The sequence below is a fragment of the Mastigoproctus giganteus genome, chromosome 6, assembly GCF_048544385.1.
Source record: "Mastigoproctus giganteus isolate SK-2022 chromosome 6, ASM4854438v1, whole genome shotgun sequence".
Classification (NCBI taxonomy): Eukaryota; Metazoa; Arthropoda; class Arachnida; order Uropygi; family Thelyphonidae; genus Mastigoproctus; species Mastigoproctus giganteus.
Genome location: NC_143580.1, coordinates 151629744 through 151655916, shown reverse-complemented (window position 1 = coordinate 151655916; position 26173 = coordinate 151629744). Strand labels below are relative to the sequence as shown.

The 26173-nt window shown below is 38.1% G+C and overlaps 2 protein-coding genes across 2 annotated transcripts in view; one reads left to right on the top strand and one right to left on the bottom strand.

The window, feature by feature from the left end:
* Polr3F (RNA polymerase III subunit F) overlaps positions 1–7634 on the top strand; it is a 315200-nt gene extending 307566 nt beyond the window's left edge. The window contains exon 12 of the mRNA XM_090375396.1: positions 7584–7634. Coding sequence (XP_090231522.1) covers position 7584 — 1 coding nt within the window. The 3' untranslated portion in view covers positions 7585–7634. The remainder of the gene's footprint in view (positions 1–7583) is intronic.
* The window catches only part of LOC150084658 (uncharacterized), a 350037-nt gene that overhangs the window by 21767 nt on the left and 302097 nt on the right, over positions 1–26173 (bottom strand). Inside the window, exons 15-16 of the mRNA XM_090375393.1 lie at positions 23835–23918; positions 7552–7661 (exon numbers count right to left, since the gene is read on the bottom strand). Of these exons, the coding sequence (XP_090231519.1) occupies positions 7552–7661; positions 23835–23918 (194 nt within the window). The remainder of the gene's footprint in view (positions 1–7551; positions 7662–23834; positions 23919–26173) is intronic.

Here is a 26173-nt window from a genome sequence, read left to right as displayed (position 1 = left end):
TTTTTTTTTTGAAACTTTTTGTATGCAACTTTTACTATGTGATGCAGTAGCAATCACTGGTGGGGAAGGACATGTAGAAGTAGTAGTAGTAGTAGTGGCATGTGATGCAAGAAAGCAAATGTATGAGCTTATGCAGCATCAGACAAAAAAAAAAAAAAAAAAAATCACACCATTCCCTCCAAATGCCTGTCCAGTTCCTCCTTAAATTTATTCAACCTATCAACTTCCACAACGACAAATGGAAGTTTGTTCCAGCAATTAACCACCCGCTGGCTAAAGGCATATTTCCGCACATCTATTCTACATCTGAACAAGTGGAAGGATCCCATCAGAATTCAGCGTGCTCAACCCATTCAAGGCCTTATATACCTCATCAGATCACCGCGCAGGTGCCTAGTCTCCAGCCACTGCAATTTGCAGAACTTAAGCCTCTCTTGGTAAGAGGATCCCTTCATTCCCCTCACCAATCTTGTTGCCCTTCTCTGTACACGCTCAAGTAAATCTAAATCCTTCCTAAAATGAGGCCTGCAGACCTGTACGCAGTACTCAAGGCGTGGCCTGACCATTGCCTTATACAAAGGGTACTAGGAAAGTTTTGCAATATGACGCAACAATGAATCACAGGAAGCTGCTTGTTGCTGCATGTTGAGACATGTTAATACGTGCATCGTAGCCGCCGCGCCAAGTCGATGGGCTCAGTTATTCATTAGTAGTGAGAGTGTAAAGTGCTTGCGATGGCATCGTGGTCACGAAATGAGATAAGGACAGTTTTGCGGTATAATTTCCTGCGTGGTTTAACCACAGACCAGTGCTTAGAAGAAATGACTCTTGCACTAGATGATGATTGTCCACATCGTACAACGATATTCAGGTGGTATAGAGAATTCCAAAGGGGAAATTTCACTCTGGAGATTCTGAGAGGCCGGGAACGTCAGTTACGGAGGAAAACGTTACTCCTGTGAGGAAAATGCTTGACGAAAACAGGCGAGTGACCTACCAACAGATAGAGGATACTTTGGGCCTAAATGCACCAGCAATTCGTTCGATTCTGCAAGATCATTTGCACGTGAAGAAACTTTGTTCTCTCTGGGTGCCGCATCAACTGACTGAAGAGCAGATGACACGACGTGTGACTTGGTGCCGGGAGATGTTAAAAAAGTTTGATAAGGGACAATCTCGGTATGTGAACAACATTGTGACAGGTAACGAGACTTGGCTGTACTATTACGATCTGCCGACCAAGGCTCAAAACAAAGTTTGGGTCTTTGATGATGACGACACACCCGTAATTGTCAGAAAATCCCGATCTGTAAAGAAGAAAATGATGGCTGTATTTTTCAAATCGAGTGGAATTGTGGAACGTCTCGTTTTGGACACGCAGAAGACAGTCACAGCTAAGTGGTATACTGAACAATGCCTGCCTAAAGTCATTGGATCTATGAAGAACCTGCGGCCAAAGTCAAGAATGGACACCTGGTACCTCCATCACAATAATGCTAAAGCTCACCGCGCCAAAGCCTGCACCGAATATTTGACCACGAAAGGACTGAAACTTCTCGAGCACCCTCCCTACAGTCCAGACCTTGCTCCCTGCGACTTTGTACTGTTCCCGCATGTGAAAATGAAGCTAAAAGGGAGGCGGTTTTCCAGTGATGAGGACCTTCTACGGGTTTGGGACAACGAGTGTGCTTTACTCCCTAGTGAAACTTGGCAGAACTGGTTTAAAGATTGGTTTCGGAGGATGGAGAGGTGTATTGAATGTAGAGGAAATTACTTTGAAAAAATTAAATAAACAAAGCTGTATTGCAAAACTTTCCTAGTACCCTTTGTACAGAGGGATAATCACCTCCTTTTCCCTGCTAGCAAAATTCCTATATATCATTGACAAAACCCCATGACCTGCCCTGGCAGCCTGTCTACATTGCTCAGAGAACTTCATATCTGACTGCACAATTACTCCCAGGTCTTTTTCATTTTCTACCACCTTAAGTGTAGTACCACACAGTTGGTACGTTTCTCTGGGGTTACTTCTACCCATATGCAGTACTTTGCATTTGTCAAGGTTAAACTTCAGTTGCCACTTCTTAGCCCATCTGCCCAAATTATCTAGATCCTGCTGCAGTAGCACACTGCCATTACTGTCATTAACAACCCTGCCAACCTTTGTATCATCTGCAAACTTCGACATTAAGCCTGATATACCTTCATCAATATCATTGATAAATATACAAAACAACGGTGGACCTAACACCGAACCCTGTGGGACTCCACTAATAACATTAGTCCAAGAAGAGTAGCACCCATTGATTACCACCCTCTGTCTTCTCCCACTTAACCATCCTTTTATCCATTGTGGCAACTTACCCTTAATACCATTCTGCTCCAATTTGTACAATAGTCTTCCATGCGCAACAGTGTCAAAAGCTTTCCTGAAATCCAAATATATGATATCAAAATTATTTTTTGCATCCAGTTCCTTTGTAACCACATCATAATATCCTATCAAATTTGTCAGACAAGACTTTCCCTTAACAAACCCATGCTGTGTCTGAATTATTGCTGCAGTCTTGTCTAGATGATCCTGCAATGCATCTTTAACCAGCGACTCCATTATTTTACCCGGAACAGAAGTTAAACTAACTGGTCTGTAATTACTCGTGTCACCCTTTGATCCCCCTTTGTGAATTGGGGATACATTTGCACATCTCCAGTCCGTGGGAACCTCCCCTGAGTCCAAGGATGCTCTCATAATTATGGCTAAGGGTTCGCTTAGTTGCTTTGCCGCCTCCTTTAATATAACTGGATAGATCCCATCCATCCCAGGTGCGTTTCTTACGTTTAACTTCAACAATTTCTCTTCCACTTTGCTCTCAGTTATTACAAAATCATTAAGCACCCTGCTACAATTTGATAACCTTCTGCCATTTTCAAACCTTAATAACTCCTCATGTGTGAATGTAGATGCAAAATACTCATTCAGTTTGTTTGCTATCTGAGCAGGAACATCAACAGTCGATGTCAAGTGGACCAATCAGATCCATCCCCTTCCTTTTAGAGTTTATATAAGTAAAGAAATCCTTGCTGTTTTTCTTAGCATCTTTTGCCAAGGATTTCTCGTAATCTGCCTTCGCCTGCCGAACCTCCTTTGTGACCTGATTACAGATTAACTTATATCTGCCATAGGCTTCTGAGTCGCTTGATAATTTATATGCATCCCATGCATTTTTCTTCTCTGTTACGAGTCTCATTAGTTCATTAAATAACCATTTAGGCCTAAACCTTGAACAATATTTCTTAATAGGTATGAAACTTTTAGTAGCTTCCACGATTAATTCCTTGAATGTTACCAACAGTAAATTCCCACTTAGAATTTACTGTTGGTAACATCGTCAGTTGATCCCACTGTACAGAATTTAAAAACTGTCGGAGACCACTGTATTCGCCTTTACGGAAGCAAAAACCCTTTCCTTTACCCCTGATGGTAATTAAATCTTTAAGTAAATCCCACGTCAGTACACTGTGATCACTACCACCTAGTGGTTCTTTTATCTGCAAATTCCTAATACATGAATGATCACTGCTGATAACCAGATCAAGAGTATTACTTTCTCCGGTTGCCTCTCGAACATGCTGCTGCAGAAAACAATCATCCAATGAATCCACAAAAGTCTGACTAGTGTGTGAGTGACCAACCCACAAGTTCCAGTCAATATCTGGGAAGTTAAATCCCCCATTATAAGACATTCCGATTTACTAGCCCACTCTATTTCTCTGTACAATTGTTCATTGTACTCATTCGAGTCATTAGGCCTATAACACACTCCTAGTCTAATTTTTGCTTTCGCAGTGCTTATGTCACACCAAACTGACTCAACAGTGCACTGTTCATCTATATCAACTGAATGCACTTCTTTTGATTTTATGTTTTTCTTTATTAACAGCATAACCCCTCCTCCCTTCCTATCCTGTCTATCCTTTCTGTACACATTGTACTCCCCAAATTCCAGTTCGGCATTCCTTATATCTGTGTGACACCACGTCTCTAATATCGCAACAATATCCCCCTTTGATGTCTTGACCAACACTTCAAATTCATCAAATTTATTTACTATACTTCTAGCATTGGTATACATGCAAGTATACTTGCACCTATTCCTATTCCCAGCCACTCTAACACATCCCATATACCCACCTGTTTCACGATGACTGACATCCGTCCCTGAAACCCCCAACACCCCCTCGCTCCAGGTCGCTACTTATTCTAATAGAAGTTGTGCAAGAATCACCTTCACCTCTGCCTACGGCTACTGTTAAACTATTAGTCCTTGTATCCCCCCAAGCTATCAGTTTTCCAACCCTCCTAACACTGCCTCGATAGCATCAGCAAATATTCTTGCACCCTTTCTATTTAAGTGTATCCCATCCCTGTAGAAGCAATCTCTCCTGTTAACAAGTACAGTCCAGGCTGAAAAAAATTCTACCCCTTGAGCCTTGCACAATCTTTCCAGGGCCGAATTGATTGACAAGGCTCTCATCATATACTCCCTCCTATCGTGTCTTGGCAGAATTGCAGACACTTTCAAATTCAACCCTAATTCACGGCTTTTTTTCATCAGTGACCTGTACTTGTTAAGTAATTCTGCTGGTCTCCTACTCTTAATATCATTAGTGCCAACGTGTACAACTATATCACCTTTTGTGCCCTTAAAAGATGATATCTGTTCTACAACGTCATCAACCTTTGCCCCTGGCAGACATACCCTGGTCCTGTTCCATCTATCCTTTCTACAAAGGATGTTTCCCATTTCCCTGACAATAGAGTCACCAACAACTACTAGTTCCTTTAGGACCAGCGCAATCTGCCTTGGGTTGCCGCTGTGTCGCGTGATGACCAAGTGCAAGCTCTGGCGTTGATGTGGGCAGCTGAGAGCCTGATGGGCCCCTCAATTTAGATCTTTCGAGGGCATCCACCCTGTCCTTCAAACTCTCATATAGGCACATAACAACACTGAGTTGTCGCCTGATTTCCTTACACTCCTTACATCGCGCACACACAAAGACATCCCCCATGGCAATATCATGTTCCGTTCCAGATAGTTCGGCAAACATTTCACAAGTTGCACATTTTTTAAGGCTGTGATGCGTTGGAGAATCGTCCCCCCTCAGTTCTCCCCCGAGTCACAGCACTCCTGCCACTTTGTGCCCATTGCTTTGCTACTCTAGTTTGGGGCATGATATTTTAAATTAATAAGATCAATAAATTAAATTAAATTAAATGTCAATACTATGCTATCTAATAGAAACAGTGAAGCATATTACTGTTTCTATAATTATACGTTAGAGCTACCTAACTACCTCAATTAAAAATTTGAATTCCCGATCACTATATACAAAACAATGCATGCAATATTCGAATGAAATAACGGTTTTATAAAGTATTACGTATATCTACAAAAACAGTTTATACAAATAAAAATAAAAATAACCAGCGTAATTAGAACTATAAGACAACGTATTAAGTACAATATAAAATAACAATTATGTAAATAATAAGCAAAAACTTATCGTTTTTTTCGGAGCCTGTAACTCGCAGCTGTATTTTCTAAAGAGAGTCAGCGCCCTCCTAATCACCATTACTGTAAGAGGTGTGTTACTTGCCTGGTCTGATTGCTTAGGGACACTGGACTATTGCTGAGAGAGGACAGCTCAAGCCCAGTTGGAGATTGATATGTTTAAGGGGCTGTAACTTCAGTTTGGGGGGACACAGTTTGTTGTTTTTGTGTAATATTAGCATAGGCATGTTTGGGCATAGTAGGAGCAATTATTTTTCTCGCTTCTTGATAGGTTACCTTGTTCTCAACCTTATATTTAACAATTTTTTTCTCTATCTTCCATCTGTCACACGTTTTTGAGTATGCAGGATGGTTGCGGCAAGTCGTTTCTGTCGCCAAACATTCAGATTGTGTATGATCAGAAGATGCACAGTTGGGACATACTGGGTTTCCTCTGCATGTCGTTTGAGTGGCCATACTTTTGGCACTTGTAAAATCTCAAAGGATTGGGTATGTATGTATGGACGAATACGGCAAAGAAGATAACCAGCTTTCACTGATGATGGGGAATTAAATGTAAGGATAATATTCCTAATGGGTGTAAGGTTATTGTCTTTTTTAATCATGATTATTTTAGCCCCAATAACATTTTGATCATGAAGTTCTCGAGTTATTTCGTCCTCCGTCACATTCAACAGATCCCAGCTAGATATCACACCTTTAGATGTATTTAGTGTTTTATGGGGAGATACACTAACTGGTATACCTGCAAAATTTGTCAGCTGTAAAAGTTTCTCTGAATGTCTACGGTTTGCTGTTTCTAATAGTAGGTCTCCAGATTGTAGCCTTTTAACAGTCTTAGGAGATCCAGCAATACTCTCCAGGTTTTTCTGGATGAGGAAAGGAGGTAACTTGCTGACAGGTTGGTCTGAAAGTGAGTGCATAATTAGAAAAGCAGGAAACTCTGTTGTTGGTGAATTAGGTTTCAACCACTTTGGTTGTGTCATGTCAAAATCAGTATCATTCTCTGGCCGAGAGCTTGTCGGCTCTAGAGGTGGAAACACATTTTGCTCCTTTTTGCCCTTGGCAGATGAGCTTTTCTGCCAAGGTTTCTGGCCCCGCCACGGGGAGGCAGGAGCAGTGCCTGGTGTGACTAAGCATAAAGTAGTATGGGATTAGTAATAAAGTTATGAGAAAAAAGAAAGGTGACTTCCCTTTCTTGCTCTGTACAAGAACTTTTTTGACAAGAGCTGTTATTAAATAAATAGATTGCTTAACGAGAGGAACGTAAAATAACTGTATATCACTTTTAAGAAATCGCACTGAAAGTCACAGAGAAATCGTTCAGTCACAAACACTTGGCACAGGGGCCTTTAAAAGATGCAGCAAAAGAATTTTGTACCAAATTTTTTGTTTTTCACATTTCTGCCCGAATGCTCCTTCCCTCTTTTTAAGTAATGGTGTGCCATTACTTAAAGAGAGGGAATGGTGTGTTATCATTTCATGGGGGGGGGGGGGGATTTTAAGAAAAACATGAAAAGTAGATATGGTGCCATAATGAATGGGCCTCATGGTTTCAAGTTTTTTGTTCTAGGAATATTCCTGTAAGTGGTTCACTAAAGAAAAAATATCAGAATTATCAATCTAGTTCAACTTGTGCAATCTGAACCCATACATTTTGATTGTGCTAAAGCAGAACATTAACAAAGATATATTTTTATTAATATGTGAAATATTACAGTAAGTTTATCTACTGCACCCTATTTCTGCACGTGTGGTATGCCTTATAAAATATGCATTCAAAAACAATACTCTGAATAAGTAAACTGCAAATTATTACTTTTGTATATTAAAAAAGTACAGAACAATTTATTCGAACAAGTAATGGATCTTTAAAAATAGTTTCTGAGAATATCCATTAGAATTAGAATGAAATGATTTGTATACATTTTTATAAATTAAAATAAGAAATATATCCTTGAAATATGAACTCATTTACCTGGGATTATGTTGTTCCACCCTTGCTCTTAGAATATTTGGTCCAAGAAAACTAGACAGCTGGTTTAAACACTGACTTGCAGCACTTGAGGTAAGTGCATTCTCACAGGTCTATGTAGAATTTTAAAAAGAAATTTTTTAATTCACTATCATTAAAATGCTTTTAGAGGTGCCAACATTAACTGTTTTATATATAAAAAAAAATTAACTAGTTAGAGAAACAAAGTTAAGAACAAGCAATGGAATATGCTTTATTACTCTTTTCCACTTTGGTGATAAACTATTTATTCAATCATCTTTAAACAACATCACATTAAAAGTCTCCAATCTTATAGAATTGCCTTTTATAAATATTAACATCTTTATTATTGTTCATTTCCCTTTAAAGAATACATTAAAATGTCTTGTTATAATAGATCTACAACTATTATAATATATGAAATAAACACTCATAATCCATTCATCACCACATTTTGAACTCATCAAATTGCTTTCTTCATTCAGCCCTTCTGTTTTCTCTGGAATATTCTTACTTGTTTAGCAATACAGCTTTTTTGAGTTAATTTGCCTTTGCCATGAATAAAGTAACTCTCCATTCCCTCTCTAGAAGACTTCACAGTATAAAACTTAATCCACCATCATCAAATATCATAAAATGAATACCATGTTAATGCAGAATAGTTGTCGAATATTAAAAAAAAAATTTTTTTCTAGTCACTCAATACTTTTTCCTGTGACATTAACATGTCATCATATATGTGAAGTTGCCTATTCACGACATAAGAAAGCCTCAGAGTACAATATAAACTATGACATATACATGATGAGTTATTACATAGCACAGAGCGAAACAAACGGAAGACAGAATAAATAAATGACAAGTTTAATATTAAGTTCTAAAACACATATTTATTAAATACATACAGTACAAATAGCTTTTGGTTATTATGGTAACCATCAGTCAAACTGACAGTTTAGGAATGTAGAACCTAAGGGCGTGTAGTGCCAGTCGTGAACTGCGTAATGTAGTAGTTAGCTGTTTGTTGTTGAAGCCTGTGGTTGTGGTGTATGAGAACATTGCCAACATTTGTCACTTATGAAAATGATTGTTTCAATAATAGGGTGGACACGACATCCACTGCTTCTGTTGACTGAAGTATTAGAGCATGTGATGTTCAGACTCCAACCAGGCGTGGTGCCGGTAATGGCGGGACCGATCGACAACCATGACATCATGGTGCGAGTCAACCAGAAGTGCTCGGCGATGGCCGTGTGTTCTATGTCTGCTAAGTGGATGGCTCTTTCATGTTCTGAAAGATGTTTGCCGAGCTGTCTCCCAGTTTCTCCGAACAGCTAGTGCAGTCATGACAAGAAATGCGGTAGACTAGTCCACTTTGTAGTAAGGTGGGAACCGGTGTTTTCACTCTAGAGGGGAGGGATCGAAACTTCCTGCCCAGGAGCTGTACGCACTTTATCCCATGTGATTTCAGGACCCTAGAAACATGCTGTGACAGGTTTGGGTAGTATGGATTAAAGGCGCTCGTGGAGTCATTACCTTGACTGTTCCTGTTGGTTGCTATGTGGTCATGTGTCTGCAGGTCACACCTGTCAAGGGTACTGGTGGGATAGCCAAACCTCGTAAGATCTGCCTTGACCTTAGCGATCTCGATGCGCCTCTCATCCACAGAACTAGAGTGGATCCAGACACGGGTTAACAAGGTCTGTGCAGTGCCAAGAAGATGGCTGCGTGCATGCGTGTGCTGACCGATAGTTGGTAAATTGGCCAGCACATAATGGTTTGCGGTAGACAGTTGAAGACAACTGTCTACTGAGGTGGTCTAAGAGCGACCGGCTCTTAGACCACCTCAACTCTCTGTTGCCTTTCATAAAATTCACCATCGAACTAGAGTCGGACAATACTCTACCATACTTAGACACCCTTGTCCGGCGTGAGGGCATGCACTTGAAGACAACTGTCTACTGCAAACCAATGTGTGCTGGCCAATCTACCAACTATCAGTCAGCACATGCACGCATGCAGCCATCTTCTTGGCACTGCATGGACCTTGTTAACCCATGCCTGGACCGACTCTAGTTCTGTGGATGAGAGGCACACTGAGATCACTAAGGTCAAGGCAAATCTTGCGAAGTGTGGCTATCCCACCAGTACCCTTGACAGGTGTGACCTTCAGACACATGACCACATGGCAACTAACAGGAACAGTCAAGGTAATGACTCCACGAGCACCTTTATTCCATACTACCCAAACCTGTCACAGCAGGTTTCTAGGGTCCTGGAATCACATAGGATAAAGTGGGTACAGCTCCCGGGCAGGAAATTACGATCCCTCATCTCTAAAGTGAAAACACCGGTTCCCACCTTACTACAAAGTGGACTAGTCTGCCGTGATTGCACTAGCTGCTACATTGGAGAAATTGGGAGACGGCTCGGCAAACATCTTTCAGAACACAAAAGAGCCATCCGCTTAGCGGACATAGAATGCTCGGCCATGGAGGAGCACTTCTGGTCAACCCAAAATGACACTGACCCACACCGTGATGTCGTGACTATTGATCGGTCCCGCCATTGCTGGCGGCATGCCTGGTTGGAGTCATTGAACATCACCTGCTCTAATACTTCAGTCAACAGAAGCAGTGGAAGTCGTGTAACAAATTCGCATAGGTCACTACCACAGGCTTCAACATTAAACAGTTAACTACTACATCACGCAGTTCACTATACATGACTGACACTACACACCCTTATGTTCTATGTTCCGAAACTGTCAGTTTGACTGATGAAGGTTACCTAATAACTGAAAGCTATTTGTACTGTATGTATTTAATATATGTGTTTTACAATTTAATATTAAACTTGTCATTTATTTATTTTGTCTTCCGCTTCACTCTGTGCTACGTAAGAACTCATCATAATGAATACAGAGCCACAGGCCTCTTTAACTATATGATATATACAGTGATATGCTCGCTACTTGAGAGGTACAGAGAATAAATTCTTGGGCTCTGAAACATTTCTTTTATCCTGAAAATTTCATTTATTTATCAGAAACATAGTTGCCAATCAAACAACGGAAAGCAGTTGTACCACACATTCTGACGTACACTTATTTCTATAGAAGTGGGTCTGGTAAAAGAAATGGACTGTACTTAAAAAAAGTATTTTAAGATTTGTAAGGTTTATTTTAATTCTGACTTGTATAGTTTTGGTTTTATGGTGTATTAGCAACGTAAGCCAAACCATGTCAGTGTATACAAGTTTGTGTTCACAGGCTGCTATATGGCGTGCAGAGTTGAAACAACAGGAATAACTTGTGGGGGTGGGGGCGAAACCTTACTTTATGGCTGAGATTAGAACTAAGAGTTTGCTACCCAAATGTAGCAAACTCACTACTGAACCTGGTTTCCTTCCATCATTTTGCCTCTTTAATACTAATCATGGAGAAAATATTTTGTGGACAAGTAAGGCCAAAATATAAAAGAACCATAAAAAATGACAATGAAAATATATAAATATGACAAACATGAGGAGGAAATCATTTTCATTTCATGAGTCACATAAAACTTAAAATTGAGCATAGCACAAGTTGGCAAAGTCATGCACAGCTAAGAGCGAACTGTTTTCTACACGATGCAATTTCATTTTTTGGATTAACTCATGTTAAATCACCTCAGTCTTAGACTTCAGGTAAATAGCAGAATTCCTAAGGAGATACAATCAGACCTCTATATAAAGAAATCGATCGTTCCCTTAAAAAAATTCGTTATACAGAAATAGGACCTTTTCAACAATGAAAAATACTGTAAATTCAAAAATATAGTATAAGATGTGAAAGAAGTGGGAATAAATAAATTTTCTAACATTTTAAAATAATTTATTAATACATACATATTAAGAAATAACTACTTACATGATGCCCACAATTTATTATTACACTTTTTTAAGAATTGTATCGTAAAATATTTGGTTATTTTTTGTTGCACTGGATTCTACTGTTTAACGAAGAAAACAAGCTCTCACTTGTTTCAAAATTACCAAGTGTAGGTGGGCAGGGCAGGGCAGTTGCCGACAATCAACGCAACTTTTCTGTTTTTTTTTGTCATCTTTCTATTGAAATTTAAAATCCACTGCTCAAATATTTCTCTTATCATTCAAGGTGGTAGATGGCTTTCATCAACCGGTGAAATACCACCACTTTGCTTATTGGAGGCTTGAAGTGGTGAAACCCATGTTTAGTCTCTAGAGCAAAGTTTCTGGCATCCCCCTCCTCCCATACTTCTCCTTCAACCGTAACCCAAGCACGGTACTAAGTACTATAGGTTCTAATACCTCTCGTGTTTGGGGTTCACATAAAAAAAAAAAAAAAAAAAAAAAAAGGTTTTTTTGTTGTAGTTGTATTCCAACTCTAAAGACTTTATTCCTTTGAAACATCGAGGTTATTTACTTTTGCCTGTTACCAAAAGCTTCAGTTTTACTGTGTCTTGTTCAGCAAATGTTTAAAAAATAGACATGTTTCATCAATGTTGAATGTCTTTGGACTCATAGTGCTCCATAATTTTTTTCAAAACTGTTTCTTTCCAATGGGTATAGTTTTCTTCGAGTGCAACTCCACTTTCGTCCAAAACAACAATAAGCCATGATGCTCTTTATGTCCAGCCTACCAGAGCTGGCTTAGAATGTTTTGTGCCCCAGAAAAGATGCATACTCCATAGCCTTTTCTTTTATTAATAGCCCTGATATCGGCATGTTTTGGTCTCGAATCAACTTCATCCATTTAAAAACTGCTTCATCTATATCTTCCCAAAGGCATAATTTTGCATGCTTCCAACTAGGTCCCATTTCCTCAAACAATTTGATAATCGAAACAGGGCTGTTTTCAGAATGGTTGACACACTACTGGCAGGGACATCAAATCTTAAAGTGATTTCTTTTTTTTTTTTAATGCTGCAATCTACAGTATTAAGCACTTCCACTTTTTCACACTACACTCAAGGATTTCTTATTAGATACTGTAAGGTTATTTGCACAGCAGTTAAAACAAAGATGAAATTAGGGACCATTTGTAGCTACCATGTAAACAGAGACAGGTGAAATTTAGTGAAAGTGTGGACGACTCATTTCTTCGAAACAACAGATGAATTTCCAAGATAAAAGGAAAATTACTCTCCTAATTCTCTAATAGGATGCTTACGGTAGAAAATAGGTTGAACAGAGCCAATGCCCACATCGGGAATATGTCTTGATCTTTGCCAATGGCTGTGGGCAGCTAACCAGCGGCACTTCTCAGCATAGTAGTGTATAAGTTGTATAGGTTTTACTTCTTTTTAGCCATTCCTGGGCAAAGGCCTCTCTCCCAAACTGCCATCTTTTTCTATCCCACCCCGTGGTTGACCAGTTTCCTCCTGCAGGGTTTTACAGGCACCATTAAATTTTAAAATGTTTTAGCTCTTAAGTCGTGGAATTAAAGCCTTTAGCTATTAAAAGCTAAAGGGATTAATGCTTAATCCTTTTAGCTCTTAATTCATGCTTTCTACAGCACCAGCTTTATTGCCTACAGGCCAGAGGTGCAAACAATGCGTAACCAGGTCTCTCGAAATCAGTTCATTATACGAAAACTATTTTCAATGTAATGACCAAGGGGAAATCAAAAAAGTTTGGTAAACAGAAAATTTTGCTATATGGAAGTTCGTTAAAGAGAGGTCTGACTGTATATGTTGCCATTTATCAGTAATTCACTGAAAACGCATACATATTTTAGAGATTTTAGAGATAGTGGTAACTAGGCACCACCGAGGCTTTTGCCTCTTCAAAAAGATACGGAAAGAGAAATTCAGCTCCCAGTGCACTCCAAGTAGGCAAAGAAGTACTGCTAATGCCAAGGCACTCCACAATTCATGAAGGAAGAATGTAGCATTTTTATTAACAGCTTAAATTGAATGGATGTAGATCCTACACTATGGCAACCAGTAAGCAACACATTCCTGACCATTTTGTTAATTTAGTTCATGATGTTTGTTGCTTACACCTTTTAGTATGCATAACTTATCAAAATCAACATTCAATAAATTGGCCCCTGAACATAACCAGGCTAATCTGCATGTTGTGTGGTCTGAAACCACCTGACTAATAAGGGAAAGTTAGCAGTTCCACACTGATGTTCATCAAGAAAAGGTTTGCCAGGTAAGATGACTAATGCCACCAAGTGCTTCTTTCATAGTGCGTTCTTGTGCAGTGTTCTTCATAACCATATTGAATTCATCTAAGATGGAAAATTGTTTATGCTGCCTCCTTCAATATAACTGGATAGATTCCATCACCCCAAGCACCTTTTTTTTATGTTTAACTTCAACACTTTCCCCTCCACTTTGCTGTCAGTTATTATAAAATCACTTAGCTCCCTGTTAGTTTGATAAACTTTTGGCATTCCCCTCGTTGAATAACTCCTCATGTGTGAATGCAGATGCAAAATACTCATTCAGTTTATCAGTTACATGAGTAGGATCATCAATAGTCAAAACAGCTACGTTAAGTGGACCGATCTGATTCATCTGCTCCCTTCTAGAATTTATATAAGTAAACAGCCCTTTGCTGTTTTCCTTTGCCAAAGATTTCTCATAATGTCTTTGCCTGCCTAACCTCCTTTGTGACTTGATTACAGACTAGCTTATATCTGCCGTAGGCTTCTGTGTTGCCTGATAATTTATATGCATCCCATGCATTTTTCTTTTCTGCCATGAGCCTCATTAATTCATCTGACATCCATTTAGGCCTGAACCTTGAACCGTATTTCTTATGAAATTTGGTATGAAAAGCCTAGTAGCCTCTAAGATTAAGTCCCAGAAGGCTTTCCATTTAGAATTCACCGTTAGTAACATCATCAGTTGATCCCACTGTATAGAATTTAAAAACTGTCTGAGACCAGTGTAGTCACCTTTACGGCAGTTACATCTTTAAGTAAATCCTATATCAGTACAGGCAGTTTCCGCTTTACGAGTTTTTGATTTACGAGTTCCTGGGTTTACGTGTTTTTTTTTTTCAAGTATCCACAAAATCGAAAATATGAACATTAATTGCAAAAAATGAATGCTAAACATTCATAAATGCTACATTTAAAACCAAGCACATAGCTATACAATACAGTGTACCCAGCTTTGTGATATTAGTCCATTCCAGAGACATCATTGTATCATGAAAATATACACATAATAATACATTGTTTTTTTGGTAATTCGTTCAACGATCTCTGAAATTGAAATTTTCGCTATATAACTCTCTAAATGGTCATTTTTATAGTGTAAATTGTATTAGTTACCAATTCAAATCATTAAAATGCTCTACACTTTCATCGTTATCATATGTTCTGTTATAAGAAACAATTTTGAACGGCTTTGTGATATTTTTATAAAGCACATTTATGGAGGTCATGACCATAAAACAATAAAATCAATTTGCACTTTCCTGTGCATTGGGCTTTTCTGTTACTGCAAGCAATTATAAACGGATAGTAAACTCCATGTAATTGATTTGCCAAAATACCGATAGCTGGAACTGTGTGGTTTTTTACGTTATTACAGTGAAATGTGTTTCCCCTTTACTGAAATCTTTAATCATATAAAAAACATAAATAAATTTTCAGAATCTTCTCTTCATTCCTTTTTTTAAGCTTCGTAAACTTGTTACTCCTCGCAAATAATGTTAGTTGCAATTTGTGTGTTCCGTTAAAAAATGCTTATGCATGCTATTGAAATTTATAAAGGAAAGAGAAGATTACCTTGGAAACAAATGCCTCTTAAAGCGTTTCTGAAGAAGATGACTCCTTGTGCAACAATCCAATGAGTGCAGAGCCAATAATGGGTGATCAATGAGAGTGCATTTAGTTGATGATGAAGAATAAACATTCTTTAACATTTATAAGTCATAAATAATTTCTTTATTTACTGTATTATAATTTGCTTGATTTTACAGGCTACATTTTCATTTCTTTTGGATAAATCAATCGTTGTTTAAACATAAACTAATTAGCTAACTAATTTCACTTTTGAGAACGTAACTCCTATTTTTAACATTATGTCTATGGGAAATAAATTCCTGTTTTACAATTTTTCACTCTATAAGCACACGCTAGGAACAAATTAACTCAAAGTCGGGAACTACCTGTACACCGTGATCATTGTCACCTAGTGGTTCCTTTATCTGCAAATTCTTAATGCATAATTAGATCAAGAGTATTACTCTCTCTGGTTGCCCCTTGAACAAGTTGCTGTAGAAAACAATCTCCCAATAAATCCCACAAAAGCCTTACTAGGGTGCGAGTGACAACCCCCCACAAGTTCCAGTCAATATCTGGAGAGTTGAAATCCCCCATTACAAGACATTATGGTTTACTGGCCCACTCTTTCTCTGTACTCATCAGAGTCATTAGGCCTATAACATACTCCTACTATCATTTTCCCTTTCCCAGTACAGCCACTCTCTGATTAACATAAGGGTTGTGTTCCACGGAACGCTATGTAAGTTGAATTTTACGTAAGTTGGAATTTCCCTAAATAAGCATTTAGGGAAATTCCCACTCACAACTATGCGTGCTGAATTTGTTAGCAACACAAAAGAAATGTTCGAGGAATATGTAAAAAGAATTATTTATTCAATTTTTTTTTACTCATACACAGGAAAAATGACGAAAGTGTAAAAAATTACAAAAATTTCAAAATTATAAAATTACAAAAACAGAGAGGAGAGAGGCATAATATCAACAAGTTTTACCTTTCGAGCATTGTTGCTAGAATTAACTCTCCAGCTGATAAGCACGTCGCTACAGAAGTTGAGGGCTGTGGAGATTTAGAAGGGGCTTTTTCCAGCACAACAACATTTCTTTACAGCTGCAGCATCGGCACTGCCGACTTCACCGCATACTTAAATGTTTTGGAAACCAGGGTGATGCTTGAACCTATTAAACCACCCATTGCTCGCCACGAACTTGGCTTGGGGTTTGCCATACTTATTGTTATATTCATAAATACTTCTTGCTTGAATGGCCATTCGATTCAGGGGCACTGGCTTCTGAATCTGATTTTTCATCCATATTATTAATAGCTTTTCCATCTTCGATATAGCACCTGAACCTGTTTTGTGATCACTGTTGGGGTGGATGTGCCCTGGTGTGAAATATGTTGATCCTTTAACATGTTCTTTTATACGCACACTGTCCTTTAAAATAGTATTCACTGTTGAAGCAGCGAGACCTAATTCCTTGCAATAGATGACAAACTTTGTCCTGCTTCATACTTCTTAATTAATTAATCATCTTCATTTCTAAATCAATTTTGTTTCGTTTCTTAACACTTGCACTTTCCGTTAGTTCCTTTCCCTTCACCATTGTAATAAGTAAATTGGAATGAAGAGAAGATTCTGACAAGTTATTAATGGTTTTTATATGATCAAAGCATTCAGTGAAGGGGGAACACATTTCACCATAATAACCTAAAAACTCACACAATTTCAGTCATCGGGATTATTGCAAATGCAAAAAGAGCGAGTTTACTACCCATTTATAACTAGATGCACTAACTGAAAAGCCCAATAAACCGGAGACTGCAAATTGTTTTTGTTTTATGGTAGTGACCTCCAGAAATGTGTTTTTGAAAAATATCACTACGGCATTCGAAATTGATTCTTATAATGGAACATATGATAACGATGAAAGTTTAGTGCAATTTCCATTCTCAAGGACTTGGAATGAATTACCAAAAAAAAAAAAAAAAAAAAATGTGTTTTTGGGTTCACATTACAATATTTCACGATACCTCCATTTATTCCTACGCGATGCAAAATCTTACATCGTAAAGTCCAATTTCCGTAAGTCAAGTAGTACGTAAGTTGGGGAGTAGCTGTATTTACTCAACATTGCACTGTCCACCCATGTCAACTGGATGCACTTCCTTAGATTTTATGTGTTTCTTAACTAACAGTATAACCCCACCTCCATTCCTATCTTGTCTATCCTTTCTGTACACATTGTACTCCCCAAATTCCAGTTTCGCACTGCTTATATCTGTGTGACACCATGTCTCTGATATTCCAACAATATCTGCCTTTGATGCCTTGATCAGCACATCAAATTCATCAAGTTTATTTACTATACTCCTAGCATTGGTGTACACGCAAGTATACATGCACCTGTTCTTACTCTTAGTTACCCTAACACAGCCCATGTATTTACTTGTTCCATCATGACTCCCAGCAGCTCTCGAAATCTCCAGCAACTTTCTCTCTAGGCTGCTGTTCATTACAATAGAAACAATGCAAGAATCACTTTTGCCTCTGCCTGCGGCTACTGTTAATCTTTTAGTCTGTGAATCGGCGCCTCCGTAGCCAGATGGGAAGGAGCAGCAGTGCGTAGCACATGCTTCTTGATTAGACCGGGATTCGAGCCCATCACCACCAAATATGGAGGATGCGGAAAGGTCAGGGAATGACCACCCCATATCCCCGGAGCAATATGGCCTTAGTTGCTAATGCTCCTAAAAACCAAATAACAAACAAACAAACAGTCTGTGAATCCCACCAAGCTAGCAGTTTTCGGACCCACCTAACACTAACTCGATAGCATCAGCAAATATTCTTGCATCTAACTAATGAACCTAAAATTGGCACTGGAATATTAAATATACATTTCAGGCATTTGCATTAGATTACCTCCCCCAAATCAGCTATGAGTGCTGCAAAGTGATTAAAATGACAAAAGATTTCATCAAGATATCCAATAAGAAAATAATGCCAACAGGGAAGGTGGAATACTAATAAGTTACACTGATTAGAGAAGTTCCAGATGTCAGTTATGAAAGGAAAAATGGAACAAAAACAGAGTTGAAACCACCTATATAATCAAGTGTCTAAATCATCTCAAATTGTTATGGAAATGATTTAGTCATGGAGATGGTTTCCTCTATGAAGAAATTTCTCTATTGGGGAATTAGCTATTCCTTGTATAGTGCACCCTAAGACAAGCTCTCAAATCTATTACATGACCAGAGTGTTGACAGAGTGAACGACTAAGTAGTTTTGGAATAGGCAAGGAAGTCTATTAACTATTTCAGGTGTGAGTTTAATGAAAGTGGCCTCTAGGTTGCAAGTTTTCCACTAGTGCCTGGCTCTATGGAGTGAGTTGCTTCATGGGAGTTTGAAAATTTGTAAAATATCTTCTTTATACATAATTGCTTTTAAATTATCTGATTTTCATTTTGTTCTTATTTTCCCCATTTCATTGTACTGTTCACCATGAAAATGGAAACTGTTCTTTCTCTTCACACTGTTGAGAAGCTGGATTCTGCCACACCACTCAAGAACAACTGCCCAGACAATGATCTAATTGAATTCCTTCACTCATTTCGCTCTAATTACTTTCTGTCTCATTAATAAATGTCTGGAGCTTGACGTCTAGTCTACCTTGTGGAAAAACATTCCTTAAAATTATCTTAAAACCAGGAAAAACTAATGAATAATCTGAAGTAGTATAGGCCTTATTGTCTGCAGAACTACGCATTAGTGTAGGGTCTGTGGAGAACATCATCCATCAACAGTTGCATACGAGTTCCCAGACTTCTGACCCCTTACCAGAAGAGGGAAAGTGCATAATGTGCACGTGAAACATTGTCAACGTGCCAGGAAAAGCTGAAATACTGCCACATCCTGCTTATTTCCCACCCTACTTTGCAACTTCCAATTTCTTCCTCTTTCCTGCCCTGAACTCCTTTGTGGAAAACAGTCTGATGCTGCTGACGATGATATGATTTCCAGTGCCAAGACTTAATTTGAAGGACAATCAGAAGGCTTCCACAAAACTGTGGAAGTGTATTGAGAGGTGGCTAAAGTGTGTCATTTTATCTGATGACTATGTTGAAAAAGTGTAATACATGGTGTTTGTTTTGATCTTTTATCACAACTACTTCTGGTTGAATATAAATCTTCTTTCAACATTCCCCTTACATAAATAACTCAGATTGTTATACCACTTTTCAACATATGGGATTGTAATAAAATGCTTTTTTTCAATATTTGTTTTCTGATTATTACTGGTTAACTTTTCCTGGGCATTCAGTTTAACTTTGTTGATAGAGTTAATTGGGTAACCTCTATTGAGGAATATTTTTGTTAATGCCTTGATTTCTTATTGTAGTGCATTCGATGTGGTTGAATATTTAAAATCATTTAAGAACTGAGTGAGCATGACTGATTTTTTGTATGTATATGGGTGATAGCTATTATAATGTAGTAACATGCCCATATCAGTCTGTTTCCTGTAGATACTAAAATTTAGTTTTTTCCCCCACCCTCTGTAATGTAAAATTAAGAAAAATTAATAGATTTAGTTTCTTAAGCCAGATGTGGAATGGCTAGGGCGTACCCAGATTACGAACCTAAGGGGGCATAAATTCAAATTAAGACAAGACAGATGTAGATTAGATGTGCGGAAATTTGCCTTTAGCCAGCAGGTGGTTAATTGCTGGAACAAACTTCCATGTGTAATTGTGGAAGTTGATAGGTTGAATAAATTTAAGGAGGAACTGGACAGGCATTTGGAGGGAATGGTGTGATTTTTTTTTTTTTTTGGCTGATGCTGCATAAGCTCATACATTTGCTTTCTTGCATCACATGCCACTACTACTACTACTAAGCGATGTGCAGTCATATTCAAGACAGAGGGAGAAAAGGATAAAATGGTGGAGATTGAAAGGGGGGGGGGGTTGAGGAAGGAGTTTAGAGAAAAGGTGCTAAAAGGAATAAAGTTACCGGAAGACGTGCAAGAGTGGTGGAAGTTAAATCGCCCGGAAACTGTGAGAAAAGGGTCAGGGCTACCGAACAAAGGATGGGTTCGGTTAAAGAAGTTAGTCCAGCTAGAGAAGAAGAAGGATGAAGTGTTAGAACAGGAACATTGGGACGATGAATGGAAAGAGTAGAGAGATTGTTGATTTGATGCAAAGAAGAAGAGTGAAGATCCTATGCCTACAAAAGACAAGGTGGAAGGGAAATAAAGAAAAAATGGTGGAGATTGAAAGAGGGGGGGGGGGGTTGAGGAAGGAGTTTAGAGAAAAGGTGCTAAAAGGAATAAAGTTACCGGAAGACGTGCAAGAGTGGTGGAAGTTAAATAGTTGTATCATAAGGAAAGTTGGAGAAGAGTTTGGAGAAAACATCAGGAAAGGGGGTGCCGGAGGGAAAGGAGGCTTGGTGGTGGAATGAGGAAGTGCAATTGGTGATAAAACAAAAGAAGGAGATGAAGAAAAGATGGGATTTAACAGGTAGCCAGGAAGATAAAGAAGCATATAAATTAGCAAATAAGGAGGCAAAAAGGGCTGTGGCAATAGCAAAGGCGAGGCCTATGGGGAACTGGAAAGGAAAGATGGAGATAGGCAATTGATGAGAATAGCCAAAGTGAGAGACAAGGCATCAAATAACTTCTCATCAATAAAACAGATAAAAGATGAGAGGGGAGTGGTTATACAGGACCAGGAGAAGGTTAAGGAAAGGTGGAAAGAATATTTTAAGAAGTTATTAAATGAGGAAAACCCAAGAGCATTATGTGAGGATGGAGAGACGAATGAAAGAGTAGGGGAAGGCATAAGCAGGAAAGAAGTGGAAAGAGCACTCAGAAAAATGAAGAGGGGGAAAGCAGTAGGTGTTGATCAGATATCAGTAGAGGTATGGACAAGTCTGGGAGAAGAAGGGATCGATATCCTATGGGACTTTATGGAAAAACTGTTGCAGCAGGAGAGGATACCCGATGAGTAGAGGGAAAGTATACTTGTGCCAATCTATAAAGGAAAGTGTGATGTGCAGGAATGTGGGAACTACAGGGGAATAAAGTTAATGTCTCATTCGATGAAGATCTGGGAAAGAATTGTGGAAGGAAGGATAAGGCAGGAGACAGAAATAGGAGAGGAACAGTTTGGTTTCATGCCGGGAAGGGGAACAACAGATGCAGTCTTTGCTTTAAGGCAGGTGATGGAAAAATACAGGGAGATGCAAGTAGAGTAGCACATGGTGTTCATAGACCTGGAAAAAGCATATGATAGAGTGCCCAGACAAGAGGTATGGAGATGCATGAGGGAGAAGGGTGCATCAGAAAAGTATGTAAGGCTTGTGAAGGAAATGTATGAGGGAGTGGTGACTCGTTAAGAGTAGTGTAGGTATGACTGAGGGGTTCTCTGTAGAAGTTGGACTGCACCAGGGATCAGCTCTCAGCCCATATCTGTTTGATCTGGTAATGGATGTGTTGGTGAGAGAAGTGAAGAGTAGAGCACCATGGAGTATGCTGTTCACAGATGATATCGTACTGTGCGAATCATCCCAAGGAAAGGTAGAGAAGAAATTGGAGGAATGGAGGAAAGCGTTGGAAGAGAGAGGCATGAGGATAAGTAGAACAAAGACAGAATATATGGTATTGAATGGAGAAGATAAGAGTTCTATAAAACTGCAGGAGGAAAAGCTACCATCAGTTTCAAAATTTAAGTATCTGGGATCAAACGTTGAGAGGGATGGAGGATTGAGTGCAGAAATACAGCATAGAGTGCAATGTAGATGGCTGAACTGGAGAAAGATGAGTGGGGTGCTGTGTGATAAGAAAGTAAATTGTAGAATAAAGGGAAGAGTGTATAAAACTGTGGTTAGACCTGCATTGATGTATGGTGCTGAGACATGGACGATTACAAGGGCCCAGGAGAAGAAGATGGAAGTGATGGAGATGAGGATGCTAAGATGGATGTGTGGTGTGATAAGGAAGGACAGGATAAGAAATGACTACATCAGAGTACGGTAAAGGTGGGACTTCTGAGTAAAAAAATGCAGGAATCTAGGTTGAGGTGGCTTGGACAAGTGGAACGAAGAAGTGAGGAGTATGTGGGGGAGAGGTGTGAAAAGTTGGAGGTGATAGGGAAGAGGAAAAGGGGGAGACCTAAGCTGAGATGGAAGGACAAGGTGGCAGAGGATTTAAAAGAGACAGGATGGAGGAGAGAGGAAGCCCAGAATAGGGAGGAATGGAGGAAAAGAATTAAGGATGGAAATGCTGACCCCATAAACGTGGGAAGAAGGCGAAGATAAAGAAGAAGAATAGATTTAGTTTCTTCCTTCTCTATTTATAACGTAAAGTTTAATCTAGTATGAATATTATTAAGAACATGTAAAATAGAATTTATAGTATTATGATTTGTTATGACAAGAACAATATGAGATTTGTAATATGAGATTTGTGGTATAAATGGATTCAAATATATGTTCTCTATTTTATCCGGTATAGTTCTGCAACGAGTCCACTAATACTAAGGCCAATTAGTAAGCCAAAGATCTGTCTGTATATTTTATTTTGAAATAAAATGTAATTGGCAGTAACTAATAACTTGGTAAGTTCGAAAATATTATCTTTTGGGGAGTCCGTTTTTTATAATATTAATATTTTTATCAGTAAGTAGGTCCCAAATAATATCTAGTGAGTATGGGATGTTAACATTAATGTATAAAGATGTTGTGTCTAGAGAATATAATTTGGAGTCTTCCTTAATTTGTGATCCTTTAATCTCATAAAAAGTGAGTCATATTTTAGAATCTCTCTACATGGTTTTATAATAGAATAAACATTGCTAAAGACGAAAAGGCCAAATTTTTATAAGAAACAATTGGGCAGATAGGATTACCTGGTTTATTTAACTTTACTCTGCTGAAAAGGTTGGGAACATTATAGTTGCGGGCTTTAATCTGCTTAAGTTGTGATATCGTAATATAGTTAGGGTTTTGTTATATTTATTTACTAAATTATAAAAAACAGAAGGGTTAACCTCTTGATATGTTATTGTGTCCGATACGATGATATGTAATTTTTCGATATAATTATTCTTATTAAGTAGGACCACTGTATCCCCCTTACCAGCCTTTTGTACAAATAATATCATGCAAATGATGGATGGCATCATCTGCATTGAAAATTAAAGTGGAAAATTTCCTATAAACTATATAAAATATATCCTTTTGTGGCAAAATCAAAATGATCAGTTAGTGAAAACTGTTTTTATAACAGTCTGGTTAAAAATAATTAAAAAGGGCAATATATTATAATGAGTACAACATCAAAGAAATAGTTGCAGAGATGGACATTTAAGATGAACAGAACTTACTTAACTGTATGAATTAGGGGGGTTATAAAAAACAAAACAAAACAAGGAATTATAGATTTTATCCATATACTGCCCATTCATATATAAATAAAAAGTTCAACTTACCAAACTATAAAAAATAGGATCCAAAAACAAGTATAAACAAGGTTTGAAATTTCTTTTTCCCAAACCTTTAGCAATATTTGGTAGCTGTAAGAAAAATTAAAAAATAAGAACCTGCTTATCTAAAATCTTTAACAAATATTCAGTAACTAATATAGAAAAAAAAAAAATCTTAAATAATACAATAGAATCATGCATGAGATATTAATTTTTTTTTTTTTTTAATCTGTCTGTTATTCTGAAGGATAGGATAGGACACGATAAATGCAAAACACTATTGAATGTGCCAGCATTTGTTTAATCCTCTTATAGCAAACATCCAATAGAATTTATATAATTAATATTTACCTAACTTTAGTTCAGGTAAATATTAATATACCTGAACTAAAGTTAAGAGATTAATATTTCTAGAAATTTTTCAGTTTTTCTTCAGCATTAAAGTTAAGCATTTCAATTAAATACACACCAATCATTAGTAAATTTATATGGTTGGTGTGTGTAATGCAGTAGTTTCCCTTTTTGAGTAGCTCCACTGCCATTATTACAGAAGAAGTCATAATGGCAGTGGAGCTACTCAAAAAGGGAAACTACTGCATTACTATTAAAGAAACCGCCACAATGTGCAAGATTAGTGACGTTTCAGATTACAGATATTTGACAATGAGTCTGTTTGTCATGTTAATCGGGGTAATGACCTGGTTGCCACTGTCTACATTCCCCACTATCTGGGTGTGTCTGCACAGGGTGTTGCACAGATACCATATTGGTTACATGCAGTTCCCTGACTGGAAATTGCAGTTGGTTTTATCCAAAGTTAAACCAGCTTTCCACTTTTGCATACTGCAAATGTTGTATATCAGATTACTTTCTCGGATTGTGAAGTGTGTTATGTTGGTCAAACAAAAGCAGACTGGGTGATCATATTTATGAGCATGAGGGGCTATTCGTCATGCTGACTTTGACAGCTCAGCCATTTCTGAGCATTGCTGGTATGAGCGGCATTTCAACTATAACCTCTGTTCCACCTTGAAATAATATATCAGACTAACAATTCTTTCATGGTTAGAAGCCCTCCATACAGCTGTGGCAGGTTCTGCCATCACTCGTAATGCTGTAACTCACATACATCCTATTGGAAAATTGAGAATAGGAAGGTACAGTGTGGGTGGACAACTAGTGATCATCGCTGTATCACCTTTTGGATTGTGGACAAAGAGAGTCAACATATGATATATCGGTTGGATTGGTATGCTATTAAAACAATGAAGTGGGGTAAGTTTGAAATTCTGATTAAGAAAGAGATGAATGAAAAAGTAGTAATTTGGAATGGCAGTGGGGCAGAGGAGAAAGCCAAGATTATAAATTACATGCTTGTTAATGCTTTGCATGGCTCTATGAGAAGAAAGAAAAGACATAATAATGCAGTGGCATGCTGCAATGCAGAGCTTACGGTCAAGATGAGCAAAGTTTTCAGCTTAAGAAGGCAGTTTCAGAATGATAGATGGAAGATGGAAGGACAAGGTGGCAGAGGATTTAAAAGAGACAGGATGGAGGAGAGAGGAAGCCCAGAATAGGGAGGAATGGAGGAAAAGAATTAAGGACGGAAATGCTGACCCCCATATAAACGTGGGAAGAAGGCGAAGATAAAGAAGAAGAGTGCAGGAATAGAAGACAAAATAGAGTGATTTAAGAGGGAATATATTCAACAAAGGAGAGCATATGTCCAATTAATAATAAGAAGAAAGCAAAATGCATGGAAAAATTTTGTTGAAAAAGTGGGTAATAGAGATACACAGGATTACCCTATAGAATCATAATAGATAAAATAAAACTGGACAAAATATTTTTTACAATAAAGGCATCTGGGCAAGGGTGTATTTTGGGTTGAAAAGAGCGTACGTGGAATATTAAGTAATCTGTCTCCTCAGGACTGTGAGCAAGATGAAAGTGATTATCAAAAAGAAATTAGAATGTGAATGAAGTGTATATAGGAAGTAATGAGCAGATTAATTTTAGTGAGATGGAGTTAAATGAAGCAGTAAAACAAATTAAGAAATGGAAAGCACCTGTACAGGAGATGATTGAAGCAGAGTTGATAATTAGATTTCCAAAGAAGGGGCTGGAGATACTCCTAGATCTATATAACTCATGCGTACAAGTGGGCGTGTTCCCGGGAAGATGGAAAGAGGCATTAGCCAGAATACTAATAAAAAGTTCATATAAGGATGTTACAGAGCCTGGCTCGTACAGACCCATATCGCTGTTGCCAGTTATTGGCAAATTATTTAAAAGATTAATAATTAAGCGTATTATGGTTCAATATGAAGAAAGAGTTCTATATT